Below are 15,220 nucleotides of genomic sequence, written 5' to 3'. Positions count from 1 at the left end.
AGAGCATATATTAGGAAAATTCCCCTTAAAAATAGCATTTCTGAATATTTCTTTATTCAGATTACTGTGAATCAGGAGCAAAGATGCTGTTGTACTTTTAAAATAGCTCAAAGGATGATGGGACAATAAAATAAAATCACATTTCAGTTTGTGTTTTCAAACATTTAAGGTATAATCTGCACCGAAAACACATTTAAAAACAATGCATTCTATGACTCAAAAAAAAAACATTTTTTGGTTTATTACAAATAAAACGGATGAATGATCAACTTCCCTTCAGCATGTCAACAAAAACATTTCAGTCCTGATGCTTTTTCCTGCTTCATCCATCCCGGTTAGTTCGTCCGTTAGTGCGGCTCACAGTTTGTTACAAAAATAAAATCTCAAAGCAAATCTTACAAAGATATTTCTGTGACAGAAAAGTTGATCAGTTTAGGTAATGTGATTACACAGGTTCACATTTTATTCTGATGAAACTGAAGATTAAATACTTCATCTGGAATTAAAGCAACAAAATAACTGGGGGGAAAAAAGTTTTCATTTTAGTGAATTTTAAATGTTATTTTAATAAAAAGTAAAGTTGGAAGCACTGTTACTGTTTGCTGCAGCTTTCTTCCAACCTCGTAATTTAATAAAAAATAAACTTTTCTCCAGATTTATTGAACTTCTTTTACAGAAAAGCCAAATAATAAAAAAAATAATAAAATACAAGACATATAAACCTTTTATTTTGACAAATTATGCTCCAACATCTCCAAAAATGTTTTCTTTTTCTGTAAACTTACTCTCTAAACACAGAAACTCACTTCACACTGTCAGGCTAGGAGATTCCATCCGCTGTCAAATTTATTTACACTTTGTCGACTATGAAGCACAGACAGGGACGCCATTCAACCTTTTATCCTTGGTTTTGTGTGGGATGTCAAAGAACGCCATCGTGAGGCTCCTTCTGGCATCGCGGATGAATTTCACTGGCCTCAAATGTTCCAGGAAATAAACAGAAACAATAGAGAATATACATAAAAATGTTGCTTTCAGGACTTTTTGCTATCGTACTCATGAACCAAAATGACGTTCAAGTCCTAAAGTTTTGGAAAACAGGTGGGAAACATGGGTTTGTGGTTGATTCACTTTTGCTTCTAACTTTATTTCAAAATAACGTCACTTTTGGACTTCGGTTCCGAACGTTGGAATCAAACATTTGTTGTTGTGCTCCTTACCGTTTCAAATAACTGCAAACACAAGTTTGGTGATTATTTAAGTGCAACCAAAATTTTCTGAGCTCCTCTGCAGCACATTTACTTGAAAGTGTCAGGATGTTTTCAAACTATAAAGAAAATGCATTTTTTGCAATAAAAATCTCCCATTTTTTTGAGATTTTCAGCAGAAGAAAATAAAGAAAATGCACTTCACTTCAAAACAAATTAAGAATGCAAAAAATAGGAGCTGATTTAACAACCGGCTCTGTTTCTGTCTTCACATTCATGGAAAACGCTGGACCTCTTGGATATTGCTGGACGTGATGATGAGACGCGATCTCGGCGTCCTTCCAGCCGAGGCTTAGCTGTCTTTGTGTAACGTCTGATGAAGGTGGAGGAAAAGTGGTTTCTTGGTGAGGAGCTGCAGCTTCTTCCTCTTAAAGTCCGTAGGCTTCTTGTACCTGAAATTCAAAAAGAGCAGCGGGGTTTTACCTTCAGATCACAGAGAGGAAGGAACAGAAAAGTCAGCGGTGAAAAACACTCACAGCTCAATCACAAGCGGTCCGGGTTTGATCTCGTCCATCTCCAGGAAAGCGTAACATTTCGTGCTGGTGAACTTCTTTTTAGGCTTGTAGTGTTTGAATTCAAAGAAGATAGCTGCTCCTGGAATATGTGAAGACAGATCATTCTTTTAAAATGATTTAGAGCTTGTTAAAAGAAATGTGAGATAAAAAGAGAGATGAACCGTCTTCCATCGTTCATGATGAGAATTTAAAGGTGTCTAAATAGTCTGTGTAGGTTTGAAAACTTCAGTTTCTGAGCCTCGCTCTTCAGATTTTGGATAATTGAGGCGTAAACTGAACAGAGGCATTGAATTCTCCAATGCTTCCCCATCAGATGTTAACAGAATCTTCATCTCCACCATCAGAAAGTGCAGATTTCTCTCCTCTTCCTCCTACCTGCTTGTCTGTAAAGTTCCACTCCGATTATCTTTTGATGCTTTTTAAAACTATTCCATGTGGTCTCTTAATTATGATTAGCCATAATAATAAAAAAAACGGCAGTAGTTCATTAGAAATTCACCTCTTTAAGTGAATTGCAGAGCAACCCCGCCCCCTCTTCCCGATACTGAGAGATCTCTGTTTAAGCTGTTGATTTTCACACAGCAATTTTTTCCACCTGCTTTTGATTCACAACAATTATGAATTTTAAAAAAAACTCAGAAATGCAATTTTGAGCTTCATTTTCTTTATATTTGGCCTCCATCATCAGAAAAATGCCACAAGAACATCATGATTTTCATCATAGTGGGTCTTTAATTAACAGCTGGAGAGTCCGCAGGCTTGACCCAGATGAAGGTTCCAGTGCTGTTCAAGATATCTAAAGAACCTTTGCTTTAACTTCACAGATAAAGTATATTTTGGAGAAACTTTTGTTTCCCATTAATTCCATCAGGTGGCTGGATAGACTGAATGGGAACAACTAATTTATCAAGAAACATGAAGGTATCAGCTTCTTCCTTGAGTTTGTCCATTTTCTTTTTATGCTTTTCTTCAGCTATTTTAGCAGAATGCAAACTGCTTTTGCATTTTCACCAACAGGTTCAGCCTAAAACATTCAACAATGACAACTTTTTTTTTTATAAATTCTAACTGATATAAACTACAAAAGGAGATGATGACAGTTTCAAACTTGAAATATGTCCCAAGAGAGACAAACAAACGAGAATTGTGTTCAAAATGCTAAGGTTACCTCTGGTTTTAGGGCCTCATTCAGCCTCTTAGTGCCTCAGCTCCTGTCCGTTCTCATATTTCCAACCCCTCCTTTAGATTTCTTTTACAGGGAAAATCCCTTTTAGGTGTCTTGAGCCAGCTTAAAATGCTCTTGTTTTTTTATTTTACTTTATGTTTTTGGTTGAATTCTCATTCCACCTCCCCAATTTCTGATTTTTTTTCCTCAACTTGCCTGTTTCCTTGCCATTTTGTGACTCCAACTGCTCACAAAAAACCTTTTGTTTCCCTATAAATTGTCATCATTTCCTTCTCAGCAGTACCGAACATGATACTCCCACCCCCCTGCTTGACATTAGAAAACAGCATCTAAAGAGCTCTTACATATTTGTGCCCAGCTTTTGTCGGCTGAAAGCTGGAGGCCAATGATGGCTGTTACCTTTTGGTAGTTTCTCCACGTGTCTCTGGATCTCCACATCCACGCAGAAGTGAATGTAGTTGTCCTCCTTTCTGGTGGCTACGGGCGTTTCCTGCACCGGATTCAGGTCAACGCCGTTCACATCTGTAGGTGGAGGAACATCGAACGCCATCATCGAGACTCGAGAAAGAAGCTTTTTTTAACCTCTCCGTTGCGTCGTCTCCGTACCTTTAACGCTGACGGTTATGTAGGGGTCGATGCACTGCCCAGCATCCTTTAACCCGATTTTCTCAATTCTTACTGTGAGTAGTGTTATTCCAGGCTCAGAGGGTAACCGTGGTAACAAGGTGCCTGTGGAAAGTTTGACATTACCATCAGTGCCTTGTGATCAGATTCAGTTTTTATTTAAGGACATTCTTCACTTTAAGGTTAAACATAAATGAAAATATTTGCAGAATTACGGATTTATTCATCTCCCTGAAGTGTTTTGAAGCCGCATACCAGATAGTTAATTATTTCAAACCATCTCTGAGGTTACCTGCAGACTGACACGTCTTTGTTGAATGTTTAACAGAAAACCTAAGGAGTTCCTCAAAACATAATGTCACTTTTGAGGGAACGAAACAAAAGAAGCTCTGATGAGAAAAACGGGCACTAAAAGACAAAACGCCGTACCTTGAGAAGCTGGAAATGAATCGGGCAGGCAGGGATGAGCGATGAAGACATGCATGACTCCGACAAAGAGAGCAAAGACGTGCATGGTCAAATGGCCCTCACAGATGAGGAGACGTGAACGAAACGGATCAACGAAACGGCGGCCGGGCGGGTGGGGTTTACCGTACCAGGAGCTCGCGACGCGAAAGCCTCAGACGCACACGCCCCCGCATCCTCATCATCGTCCAGATCGAGATCCTCCTCCTCTCCTGGAGCCAGGATTTTTCTGACCAACAAGAAGAAGAGCTTTAAAACTAAAGCAATGCTTACTCCCGTACAATAAACAAACTCAATTCTTTACCTCGAGGGAACGGGCTGGACATCAAAAGGAAATTCTTTATTATAGGTGAGGATATTCTCTATTACTGCAAACAAAAACAAATAAGAGAAAAGATATTGTTAAAAAAACCCAAAGGTTCCAATAATTCATACAAATGTTTTGTTGTTTACTTACTGGTTTCTAATTTTTTCAGGTCCTCTAATTTGAATTCTTCCATTGACTGTGTGCACTGAGGAAATGCATTTAAGGGACATTTGAGCTCAGATAATTAAATCAGGATCTTTCTAATAAACTGGTTTATTTATTCAAAGACACAGAAACATTTTTAAAATGCCAAAATAATAGAAAAAAATGGAACAGATCAATTTTAAAGTCAGTCCCAGCAACCAAAAAAGCTAAACAAATACTTAAATAAATCCTAAAGGAAGCAAAAAACTTGAACAAAAAATGCAAGTAAAACCATTAATGTTTAACAGAATTAGCAAAAGGCAACAACAAAAACCAAAAATTTGAAACAGAAATACAAATGACTTAAAGTACCAAAAACATTTTACAGATGCAAACGGACAACAAAACTGACACAAATACATCCAAAAGTGACATCCAAGTGGACTTTCTTTATGTCTGCCCTTACACACACAAACACAAAGACAATAAAAGTGACACAAACCTGCAGACTCGCACTTCTCATCTCCAGGCATGTTGCAATCTTCCCTAAAGTTTTCTGGACAGAAAAAAGAAACGTTGTTTTTAGCTGCAGAAAAGGATAGGAGCGCTGCATAAATTTGCAGTAAATCAATAAGATCACCTTCTGCTCTTCTGTGAAATCTGTGGAACTTGTTGTGTGGATCTCTTTTTGCATTTGCCTCGCTAGACTAAATAAAACCACAAATAAACACAGAACATCGTTAGTTCTTACAAAACACAATAAATCAGACATTGTGAAGAATAGTTAGAAACTGCCTTTAACTTTTATTACACTAATGGTTTAAACTTAATTCACTGAGCATGTATTGTCATCTCAAAATTGTATTACATTTGAAGACAGCACAGCCAAGCTATTGTTCTAACAGTTTCTTCTCATACTCCCTTTTTCTGTGCATGTGTGATCTCCTGAGCAGGCCTCAGACTTATCTTCACTTTAGCCTTGGAACTGCTCTCCAGCAGTAACCTGTGGGCGTGTTTTTCACACGGGGTCCATCGGACGATCTTCTGAATATGCAAATGCATTTATACCAACCCCATCCCTGAGCTCGTTGGTTCGGACTTTGAATGCACCATGTTCATCTGTCTGTCCCCTTCGTGTTTGTACGAAGTAAAACCTCCACAAAAGATAAGTAACTGTCGACAAATCCAGTTTCTTCACATTTGCTCCTTCTGAGCCGGCCGGCACGCCCTGGACATCGCTGGAACCCCTGGGGGGGGTTGCCCGAAAACCGCTAGCCACATCCTCAGCATTGAAACATCCGCCTTCAGGATCGGCGGCCCTTGCCCTTGGATCCGGTGGTGCCCTCGGCGACTTCGGACCCTCATCAAATGGCGAGGTTCATTGCTTGAAGTGAGTACGCCACACAGAAAGTCTGTCCTCTCTTTACTTATTAGGGCTTTATGTTGACTGTGTCTGTGTCCTTGTGTGTGCGTGCATCAACGTTGGGGGAAGAATAGAGAAACGGCTGCAGTCCGCTGCGCGAGCACGCTGAACAGAGCACCGCTTGCAGGCAAGGTGCTGCGCGTGCACGAGTCATCCTGCGCGGACGGGAAAAGTGTGGGCGGCGCGCGAGGCTGCTAGTGTAGGCGCCTTCCCTCCTCGGTGGGAATGGCAGTGTAGGGATGGAAGTGTAGGCATAAGTGTAGGAGCAGCCGCGGCGAGTGAGCCGAAGAAATAGAGCCTTGGGAGGCTGAGTGTGACTTTTGAGACGAAACGGAGCTCCGGGGAAACTATGTGTGTGTAACGCTTTTTATATCTCTCTGTCTGTGTCTGAGTTTGCCCTTTTTCGACGGCCCCTGTGGTGTGTGCTCGCTTTGAGTAATGACTCCTTATAAAACAAAGATAAGTAACTGTCTCTGAGTCATTATTCATTATTTCTGTGTGCAAGAAACTGACGGGGTTACGAATTAATACAATACAGTCCTTTCTAGAAAATCCAGTTTCTTCACAGACATGTTAAGTTCTTATCGTTTACTTAAAAAAACTGAAAATAAAATGCTTTTATGAAGGACATGTTAAAATGTTTCCATCACAACTGAAATTATTTTTAAAAGTCCCCTTCCGATCATCTTTTGATCTTTTGTCAAAGTGTTCCCAGTGCTCTTTTAGTTATGATTATGCAACAAAAATGGCGAGCTGTCCAGTCTAGTTGTCTACAAATGGATGCATAAGAATGGAACAGGGAGCTTGTTTTCTACGTCACAAATACAATCTTTTACAAACAGATTTTTTTTCTTCTGCTCTTGAATAAGGAAAAAAGAAATTAGAGAGGAAAATGTTAACTTTATGTTCTTAATGTTTGTCCTTCATCGTGAGAAAAATGCCACAAAAGCATGTTAAAAATTCATCTGAGTGGGAACTTTCAATTTAAATGTCAGTTTTAACCCAGATATTATTTCTTTTTTGGGGGGAAATGCATGTGGTCACCCATTTTATGCAGAAATATTGCAGAAAATGTCCCTAACGGCGTTCCATACATTTGAAGTTTGTACATATTAAATTGCAGTCTGTGTATTCACGCCCTCTTGTGGCCAACAAAAGCACTACCAGGTAAACCCGATATTAATATAATAAAGACAATTACAGCAGATAATCATAATAATTAAGTAATAAAGCAGATCACTTCATGAAAAATGTGATTTTTGAAAAGTTAAAAAATGGCGTTTCTCTCTGAACACAAAGAACCCGCCCAGAACAACGAGAGGGTGTGGCTGACTGTTTCTCAATTCTCCGCGGAGCAGCTGCTGGCTCCTTTAGAGCAGAAAACACACACACACGCACACAAACACAACACAACACCCAAGACGAAACTGAAACCGGGATGCAGCAACCGCACGGAGCTCTGCTGCCACATCCCGTCATCATGGAGGGCAGGGATGTATTTACTGCTGACAGCTGCCGGGGCAACTTCTGTCTCCCACGGTCCTTATCCCCGCAGCTTTTACCACAGGCGGAGCAAACACGCATGTTGTAGACTTACATTTGGTATTCATCTATCGCCTCCACCAACTGCCCCCACGAGTCAAAGTCTGAGCCTTTCCTAAAACTGGCGTGCCATTTCTGGATAGTCTTGTTTACATCAGACATTTTGTCGGGAGGATTCGTGCGGCGCTCTCAGGACAGCATATCCGAGGAGGAGGCTCATCTGCGGGGCTCCAGCGTCGGCCAGTTTGCCTGCTCGTCCGGTCCAGAGTTTGGCGCACAAACCGGTGACACCCCGACCAAGCCCTTTCAGCCTGGCCGACCCTGATGTGACATCCGCGGGCGAAAGGAAGTCCCGCCCGAAAGCCTTGGGTTTGCTCGATTTGAAGCGCGGGGTCGCCCGGAAGATCTGAAGCCTCGTGTTACTATTACATTATTATTATTATTATTATTATTATTATTATTATTATTATTATTATTATTATTATTATTATTATTATTAATAATAATAATAATAATAATAATAATAATAATAATAATAATAATAATAATAATTGTTAAAATGAGAAAATTCACACACAAAACAAACAAAACAAAAATATTCATCCTGTTTATAACACAAAAAAAACAAGTAAACAAACATAGGTTCCAGTCTTTAACGTAACTTACATAACAATCACATGCACCTTGTAGTTGTTTCCTTTTAATACATCGGGAATATTTTGAACTCTCACGTGTTTTACAATCAAACTCATTATTTTTTAGAGTGGTGCTTGATATTACTTTATTGAGTTATTAAAAAACAATTTAACTAAAGTATAGACATATTTTCAAACAAGCTGTTTTAAACTTAATAAATAGTATAAATGTTAGCAATAAGTTCAGCCATTAATTGTTCTTTAGAATATATTTAAACCATTTTAACCACTTTACAACAATTAAAGTAAAAAAAAGCCTCTTCAGAGTGTAATGTAATCATCGTTCAATTTAATATATATGTATTTTATTTTTATTATTATAAAAAATATAATTATAGTCTCTTTGGTAAGAAAGCACCGTTGGGTGCCTTATTTTGAAACATCACATGAACACTTCCGGTGATTTCCGGTCTAGTAAAATTATCCCAGAGCTAGCATGGGAGCGTTATGTGACTGAGCAAAGTAACTGTTGCGGCGGCGTTATATCGTTTCTATACCTTTAAAAAATGAGATAATATGGAGAGTACAACCACGGAATCTTGTTCGGCAGAAGAGGAGGACAGCTCGGACTCGGAGGTGGCGTGTCTCATGAGAGTGGGGAAAAAATCCGAGTGGCTTCGCTTGTTCGGAAACACAGAGGTGCTAATGTTCGCTAACTAGCTAAATTAGCTAAATAATCGCATACTTTTCTGTGTTTCTGGTCCATTTCCCCCCCTGTGTTTTCAGCAGTTTGAACTGTGGTTAAATTGGTTTCGACTGCAGGTCACCGTTGGACGCGGGGTGAACGTGACGTACCAGCTCCTGTCAGCGAGTTGTCCTCTGATGATCTCCAGGCTGCACTGCACCTTCAAGAGAAAAGAAGACGGACAGTGGACGGTGACGGACAAGAAGGTGAAATGACGTTCACCATAGATATGTCAGACTTAGGATAATTATTTATGAAATGATTGGAAAATTAAAACGTAAAAGAAGACATAAGCACATAAAGATATACATGCACTTTCTAGGAGGTCATTTAATTACTTAATTGGATAGACATGCACAGTAATACATACAATACAAGACATGGAGTCCATTAAATATTAATTTTGTCAAATGAAGTTTAATTAATATTTTCAAAAGGGGGTGGGAGGAAGCGATTTTATGTTATCGTACCCCTTATTATATTTGTGTGCTTCATTGTTTGCTTTAAAGGCAAGTTTTCCATTTGAAATGTTGCATAAAAATTAGAATTCTGGCTATTTAAATTTAAAAAATGACTATTCGCACGTAATTTTTCAAATATGTGTGGCTATACTTTCTTTCTTGGCTGCGTTTATTTATTTTGCTATTAAAAAAAATAATATCTGTGGCTTAATTAAAGTAGCTGCCCTTGAAATAGTCACAGTGCTCCTTGGTAACCATTCATGTTTTTGCTTTAGTCATGGTGAGACCAGTTAGAGAAAAACGTTCATGCTTATACTTTTCTGCTGACAGCGACAGGTTGTATCTCTGGTATCCTGCACAAGGGGCCCCTTAGTGCTGTTCAAGTTCAATTGTGCACTCTTTGCGTGCAGCCTGTGAATGGCCTAAAAATCCTAAATGGTTTGATGATTTTCAATTAAAAAATGTACATAAATATGAAAGTAACAGCTGATTTCTTATACAGAGTCTCAATGGTGTCTGGGTCAACGGAAACCGTATACCGGCTGATGAAGCCCATCTCCTCAGGCCTGGAGACTCCATACAGCTGGGAGTTCCTGTAATGGGGTCCAAAGTGGAGTTCGACTACGTCCTGGTCCAGCAGCCCCTGAAAGACATTAAACTCCACCTGGCAAAAACGCATAAAGAGGGAGCCACAGCAGCCGCCATCACTGAGAGTTCCAAGAGGAAGATGACCATGGAAGAAGATGAGCCTTCTACCTCAAAGCCGAAGCTGTACCGCCGCTCTTCCTCGGACAAGTCTTTAGCAAAAGCCTGCCCTCCGCCTCTAAAGAAATGCCAGCTGCAACAGAGTCGCTCCCAGCCGGAGGAGACCGCATCCGGCAGACGTGTCCAGGAGTCGAGGCAACGTTCTGATGGCTCCCAACCTCCCTGTGACAACCTACAGATGTAAGCCAACTTTCACTTCCATTGTAGAATACACAAGTGAACACGCAAAAGGGAAAAAGTTCAAATAAACTTTATTTGCAGTTCACCTTTTTCTGTTTTTTAGTGCAATTTTGCATGTTTTTATTTATTAATTTGACTATGTTCAATTATTTTGAATTTAAAAATGTACATACGCAGCACACTGTTCTGCATCTTGTAGAGATTGTCAGACTTCAGACTCCGTGCCATGTCTTCTGCACTGAATGCGTTCAGTTTGGCAAACCTGCATGAATCTTCCATCGCGGTCACACCTTGTTTTCATTCTATAACACTGGACGATCTTTTCTTAAAAGGTTTGAACTTTGAAAGTTTAAACAAGAGAGAAAAGTGTACAAATGTTCATGTCTGTCTGAGAAAAGTGTGTAGCAATGGAGTTTACACCCTTGAAACGTCGCAGATTCAACAGATTGCAAGGTTGTTTTGTTTTTTTAGAACGGATCTCCAGGCGATAAATGAGGGACCACTGTATTTCACTAGAAACCCAGAAGAAATACATCAGGCTGAGCCTTCAAACATCTGTGTTTCACATCAAACTAAAATAGTTCCCCACAACACCACCTTTTATTTTAGAAATATCATAGACCGACTACAATAAGCTTAGGAAAAGACCAAACTACAAGCACCACAGATGTAATATTGATGCCATTCCATCAATAAGGCCTGCGTCAAACCCCCTCCCAGACGGAAGTGGCTTTTCCCAGTACTGTTCTCTAATCATGCAGGGTCTCAGAGAGGACTCTGCTCACTGTCCTGCCCCACTGTGAGCATGAATTCAACTAGGTAGGAGTGGCTCCTCAGACTGATTTGTTTCTTTCATTTTAAACATATTAAATAATAAAAGGAAACAGATTAATCAAATCTATTTAAGATACTAAATCATCAATTGATTAGAAAATAAATAACATAAAGCGATACCATCTTCTTGACATTATAAAACATAGACACATTCAGAACAAAAGCCACCTTCCAGTATTAGGGGCCTCACCTGTGGAACCGCTTGGCTGAGGACGTGAGGGCTTCATCCACCCTGGAGGTTTTTAAGAAAAAATCGTATAAATCGTCTTTTTTGCTTAGCTTTTAATTAACTCTTACATTTCCTAGTGTTTTCATTTGATTTTTATGGACTGTTTTTGTGTATTGCATAATGCGTATGTGTATTGGGGGCTTTCCTAATCACTATTTTTATTTTATGTAAAGCACTCTTAAGGTGTTTTACAACAGGAAAAATGCTCTATTTATTAATTAAATATGATGATTGTCAAATATATTTTTGATCAATTGCTTGAAAGGAAGTCGGGAGAATCAAACTTATATGATAATGATTCCTCCTCTATTACATCTTACATTGTTATATAATCTTCTGTCCTCTGAAAAAGCTGCTGTGGAGCTCTAATAACAAGTTTGTCCTGATCTTTTATTTCATTCAGATTCAGTTGCATTTATCTCCTGTATCTAGAAATATGTTGATAGACTGTGTTCATCTGAATCTGCCTTTTTTATTTATTTATGTTTTTGCAGTGACTTCAGCTCAACATGATGCTTGTGTTGGTGCGTCATCATTTTTCTTTCCCAAAACCGTTTGCAGGTACAGTCAGAACATTCTGTTGCTGCGGGAGCAGGTGGATGACACCCAGAGACGGGTAGCATCTCTGGAGGGAGAAGATCAGCAGGGTGACCCGCTGGTCCGGGAGCGGGTCCAGGAGCTGCAGAGTCAGCTGGGGACTCTCCGAGGCAAAATGCACCAGATGGAGACCTTAAAGAAGTCCTTCAGTGAACGGAGGTGGCCAGAGGTGAGGGTGGCTTCAGTCTGTTTTACAAGCAGGATGTGAAGTGAGTTTTGTGGGGATAAAGAAGCATTTTTGTGTGTGTGTTTAGCATCAGAAAACACAGCAGGAAGAGCAAATGAGAAAGCAGTTGAACGATGCCTTGCAAGAAGTAAGAAAATAAAGGAGTTTTCTTTCCGTAGACGGACAGCATTTATGAGATTATGAAGTGACATTATTGAGGATAAGTATTGTTTTTATCTATTCTCAGCAAAAGAAAGTGATCGTTGAACACGCCCTCTCTCGACAAGCCTTCGAAAAGATTCTCTCAGCCAAAAACAAAGAGCTGGAAGCCACGAAGGTCTGTTCAAAATCCTTAGTTTTATTCATCTTCTGCCCCTGAATGCCACAATAAATCACAATATATATAATTAATAATAATCACAATAAATCCTCAGGAGGAAAAGGAAAGGGCCCGTGCCCAGAAAGATGAAGTGGTTACACAAATGACTGAAGTTCTGGAGAACGAGCTTCAGTGCATCATCTGCTCAGAACTCTTCATCGAGGTGGGCTCTTATCAGATTAGCTTCACCTGCAAATGAGAACCACCGACCGTTAGAGTGACATTTTTTGGATCGTCTTATGGTCGTCTTCTGCAGGCAGTCACCCTGAACTGCGCTCACAGCTTCTGCTCCTACTGCATCACCCAGTGGCGCAAAAAGAAAGAAGAGTGTCCCATCTGCCGACAGGCCATCACGTCCCAAAGCCGCTGCCTGGCCCTGGACAACTTCATCGAGCGCATGATGGAGAACCTGAGCCTGGACGTCAAGGAGAAGAGGCAAAGCGTCATCAACGAGAGGAAAGGTGAGAGGTGCGTTTGTGATGCTCGACTGGACCGAAAAGCTTTCGAGTGTTAACCCAGAGCTGTTAAAAGACTTTTATTTTTGCTGTCTTCAGGTGAGCAGGTCTGTGAAAGCAGTGTCCAATCAGGTAAGTGGGGAAATTGGACTGATCTTTCAATGTCACATGATCAGGAGAGGAATTTGTGCGTTTCGTTCAGATTTTTGCACAAGAGGTTCGTTAGTGCTGTTAAGTGATAAATGCGCGCTCCTCGCACGGATCCTGACTGTTAGAAATGAGGAAATTAAACCGTCAGAGCGTAGTTTGTGTGGACATCTAACGGGCACTTGTGTATCATATGCACATCTCATCCGTGCAACATTTGCACACGCTCAGTAAGGAGCCAGTCCTCGATCCTTGCTAACAGCTCAGCCCCGCAATTCTGGAACTCCCTCCCCTCTGATCTACAAAATATGGACCATCTCTCTGTTTTCCAAACATCTCAAAACTCACCTTTTTGCCTTGGATTCATAATATTTAAACTGCTGATTTAACTGTTAACTTATTTTGTGTTTTGTGGCGTTTTGTTGTTATATTTTTATGATTTTACATAATTTTGTACTGTGAGGCGACCTTGAGTGTCTAGAAAGGCACCATATAAATAAAATGTATTATTATTACTAAGGACTACAGTAGGGGACAGCAACCTTTATGACGAGAAAAGCCAATTTGAAATATCCTCTTCAACAACTGTGCCATCACCAAGTGGAAAAGTGACAGTACTGATATAGGTGGGCGGGGTCACAGTAACAGCGTTGTGTGAATGGAGCCTTTCCTTATGACGCCATGAAGGAAAATAGCTCATCGTGAGAAGAGATTTGGTCAAATCCTAAAAATACAAGTGTTCATCTTACACTACATTATTCCCACAAAACACTTACCACAAGCACGACATTGGTACGTTCCATTTTCATGACGTCTCTTGAGGGGACCCTATGAGTTTTAAGGGAACTACAACCCACACCTGTACCCCCCCCTTAAGAGGCAGCCACGCCTCTCTACGACCCCCCACGGGCCCAGACAACCCAAAGACCTGCAGCACCCGTACGGGTCATGTGACTTAGGCTTTGATCATCTTTTCATCTAGTTTCAAAGAATTCCTATTGGTCTTTAATCATGACGGTCATTTTTAGCCAAATAAAAAAATAAATCTGTTGTTTTCATTAGAAATTAGAGATGTGGGAGGGACCATCAGCGCAGAGTAACCCCGCCCGCACTTTCATCTGTTAACACACTCTCCTGGTACCTTGCAGCAATATCGGAGCTACCCAGCCGTACAGTTTAGAACCAATGCCAGCTCAAAATTGATTTTCTTAGTGTATGTCCTCCCTCATGAGAAAAATGCCTCAATAACATGTTAAAAACACTACAAACATGATTTTCACCGGAGTGCATCCCAGGTAGAAACTCAAATGTATTGATCTATTCAGATGTGTTAAAGAGCACAAGTTCCTGAAACAACTTGGAAATCATTCCCTTCATTCTGTCACGAGTGGACTATCTCCTGGTTTTAGGGTTTAATGTCTAAAAATATCAACTTTTGTGACTAGAGTCCATTCAGTGACCCTTTGCTCAAAAGCAGCAGAAAGTGCTGAAGGGTCCAAACCTCAGGGAATGCTGGGAAGCTGCTGGGAGGCTTTCTAATAACATGTCATGGTGTCACCAGAGGGGATCTGCCGAGAGACCCTCCGTTACACAAGATGACAATACAATATGTTTCATCTTCTGTTCTGTTAGCCGGGCGTATTAGTGCTGCGTATGTCAGTGGAGTTTCTCCAGGAAGAAAGGGCGGCTCACTCTGCGTTTCTGTTTTCCAGCCGCCAACGCCGCAGAGGTGATGGTGATCCACGATGACGACAGCAGCAGCGACGGCAGCAGCAGCAGCACCGTCGAGAGCGATGGAAGCATGCTGTCCATTTTTAGCAGCCTCAGCTCTGTGTTCACTGTGGACACAGAAAGCAGCGACCATTTAGAGTTTGAGATCTCAGATGACCTTGAAGATTAACTCTCAATCGGAAGGCAAAAAACGGACTCGCAAAGCCCTCCAACAAGAAAAGCCCTCGGGATCTTTAGTTTACACTAAGAACACTTTGGTCTCATCATGAGGAAAACTTCCTTATGTTTTCTTTTTGTAAAGTTATTATTTGTGTAGTGTACTTGTTTTTCAGTGAAAAGATTAAAGTTTCTTCCTGATTACTTTTACCATTATCTTTACAAGTTTTCAACTCTTTCATGTTGCTTTTTTCTACGTGTTCTGG

At 40.4% G+C, this 15,220-nt stretch overlaps 2 protein-coding genes across 7 annotated transcripts; one reads left to right on the top strand and one right to left on the bottom strand.

Moving 5' to 3' along the window:
• Window positions 1-222: 222 nt before the first annotated feature.
• Window positions 223-7,832, bottom strand: aida (axin interactor, dorsalization associated). 2 transcript variants are annotated; one of them, XM_011491549.3, is made up of 11 exons: window positions 7,530-7,832; window positions 5,150-5,216; window positions 5,012-5,065; window positions 4,516-4,570; window positions 4,363-4,426; window positions 4,190-4,287; window positions 4,023-4,031; window positions 3,576-3,698; window positions 3,369-3,491; window positions 1,745-1,862; window positions 223-1,660 (listed from the first exon to the last, which is right to left on the bottom strand). In XM_011491549.3, exons 1-11 carry the CDS (start codon window positions 7,634-7,636, stop codon window positions 1,561-1,563), a joined length of 918 nt encoding a protein of 305 aa, XP_011489851.1. In that variant the 5' UTR covers window positions 7,637-7,832; the 3' UTR covers window positions 223-1,560. The 2 variants fall into 2 exon arrangements, with proteins under 2 accessions (XP_011489851.1, XP_004083602.1); XM_004083554.4 differs by lacking the exon at window positions 4,023-4,031.
• On the top strand, window positions 5,621-15,170 carry rnf8 (ring finger protein 8). 5 transcript variants are annotated; one of them, XM_023953061.1, is made up of 10 exons: window positions 5,621-5,899; window positions 8,932-9,060; window positions 9,818-10,260; window positions 11,885-12,089; window positions 12,175-12,234; window positions 12,334-12,423; window positions 12,521-12,628; window positions 12,722-12,926; window positions 13,020-13,052; window positions 14,780-15,170. In XM_023953061.1, the coding sequence occupies exons 2-10, from the start codon at window positions 8,992-8,994 to the stop codon at window positions 14,965-14,967; spliced, it is 1,401 nt and encodes a 466-aa protein (XP_023808829.1). In that variant the 5' UTR covers window positions 5,621-5,899; window positions 8,932-8,991; the 3' UTR covers window positions 14,968-15,170. The 5 variants fall into 5 exon arrangements, with proteins under 5 accessions (XP_023808829.1, XP_011489848.1, XP_020570508.1 ...); XM_004083435.3 differs by lacking the exon at window positions 5,621-5,899 and adding an exon at window positions 8,531-8,808; XM_011491548.3 differs by lacking the exon at window positions 5,621-5,899 and adding an exon at window positions 8,531-8,808 and having other exon boundaries at window positions 12,722-12,933.
• Window positions 15,171-15,220: the final 50 nt, after the last annotated feature.

The sequence above is a fragment of the Oryzias latipes genome, chromosome 24, assembly GCF_002234675.1.
Source record: "Oryzias latipes chromosome 24, ASM223467v1".
Classification (NCBI taxonomy): domain Eukaryota; kingdom Metazoa; phylum Chordata; class Actinopteri; order Beloniformes; family Adrianichthyidae; genus Oryzias; species Oryzias latipes.
This window is presented reverse-complemented; position numbering and strand designations above follow the sequence as displayed.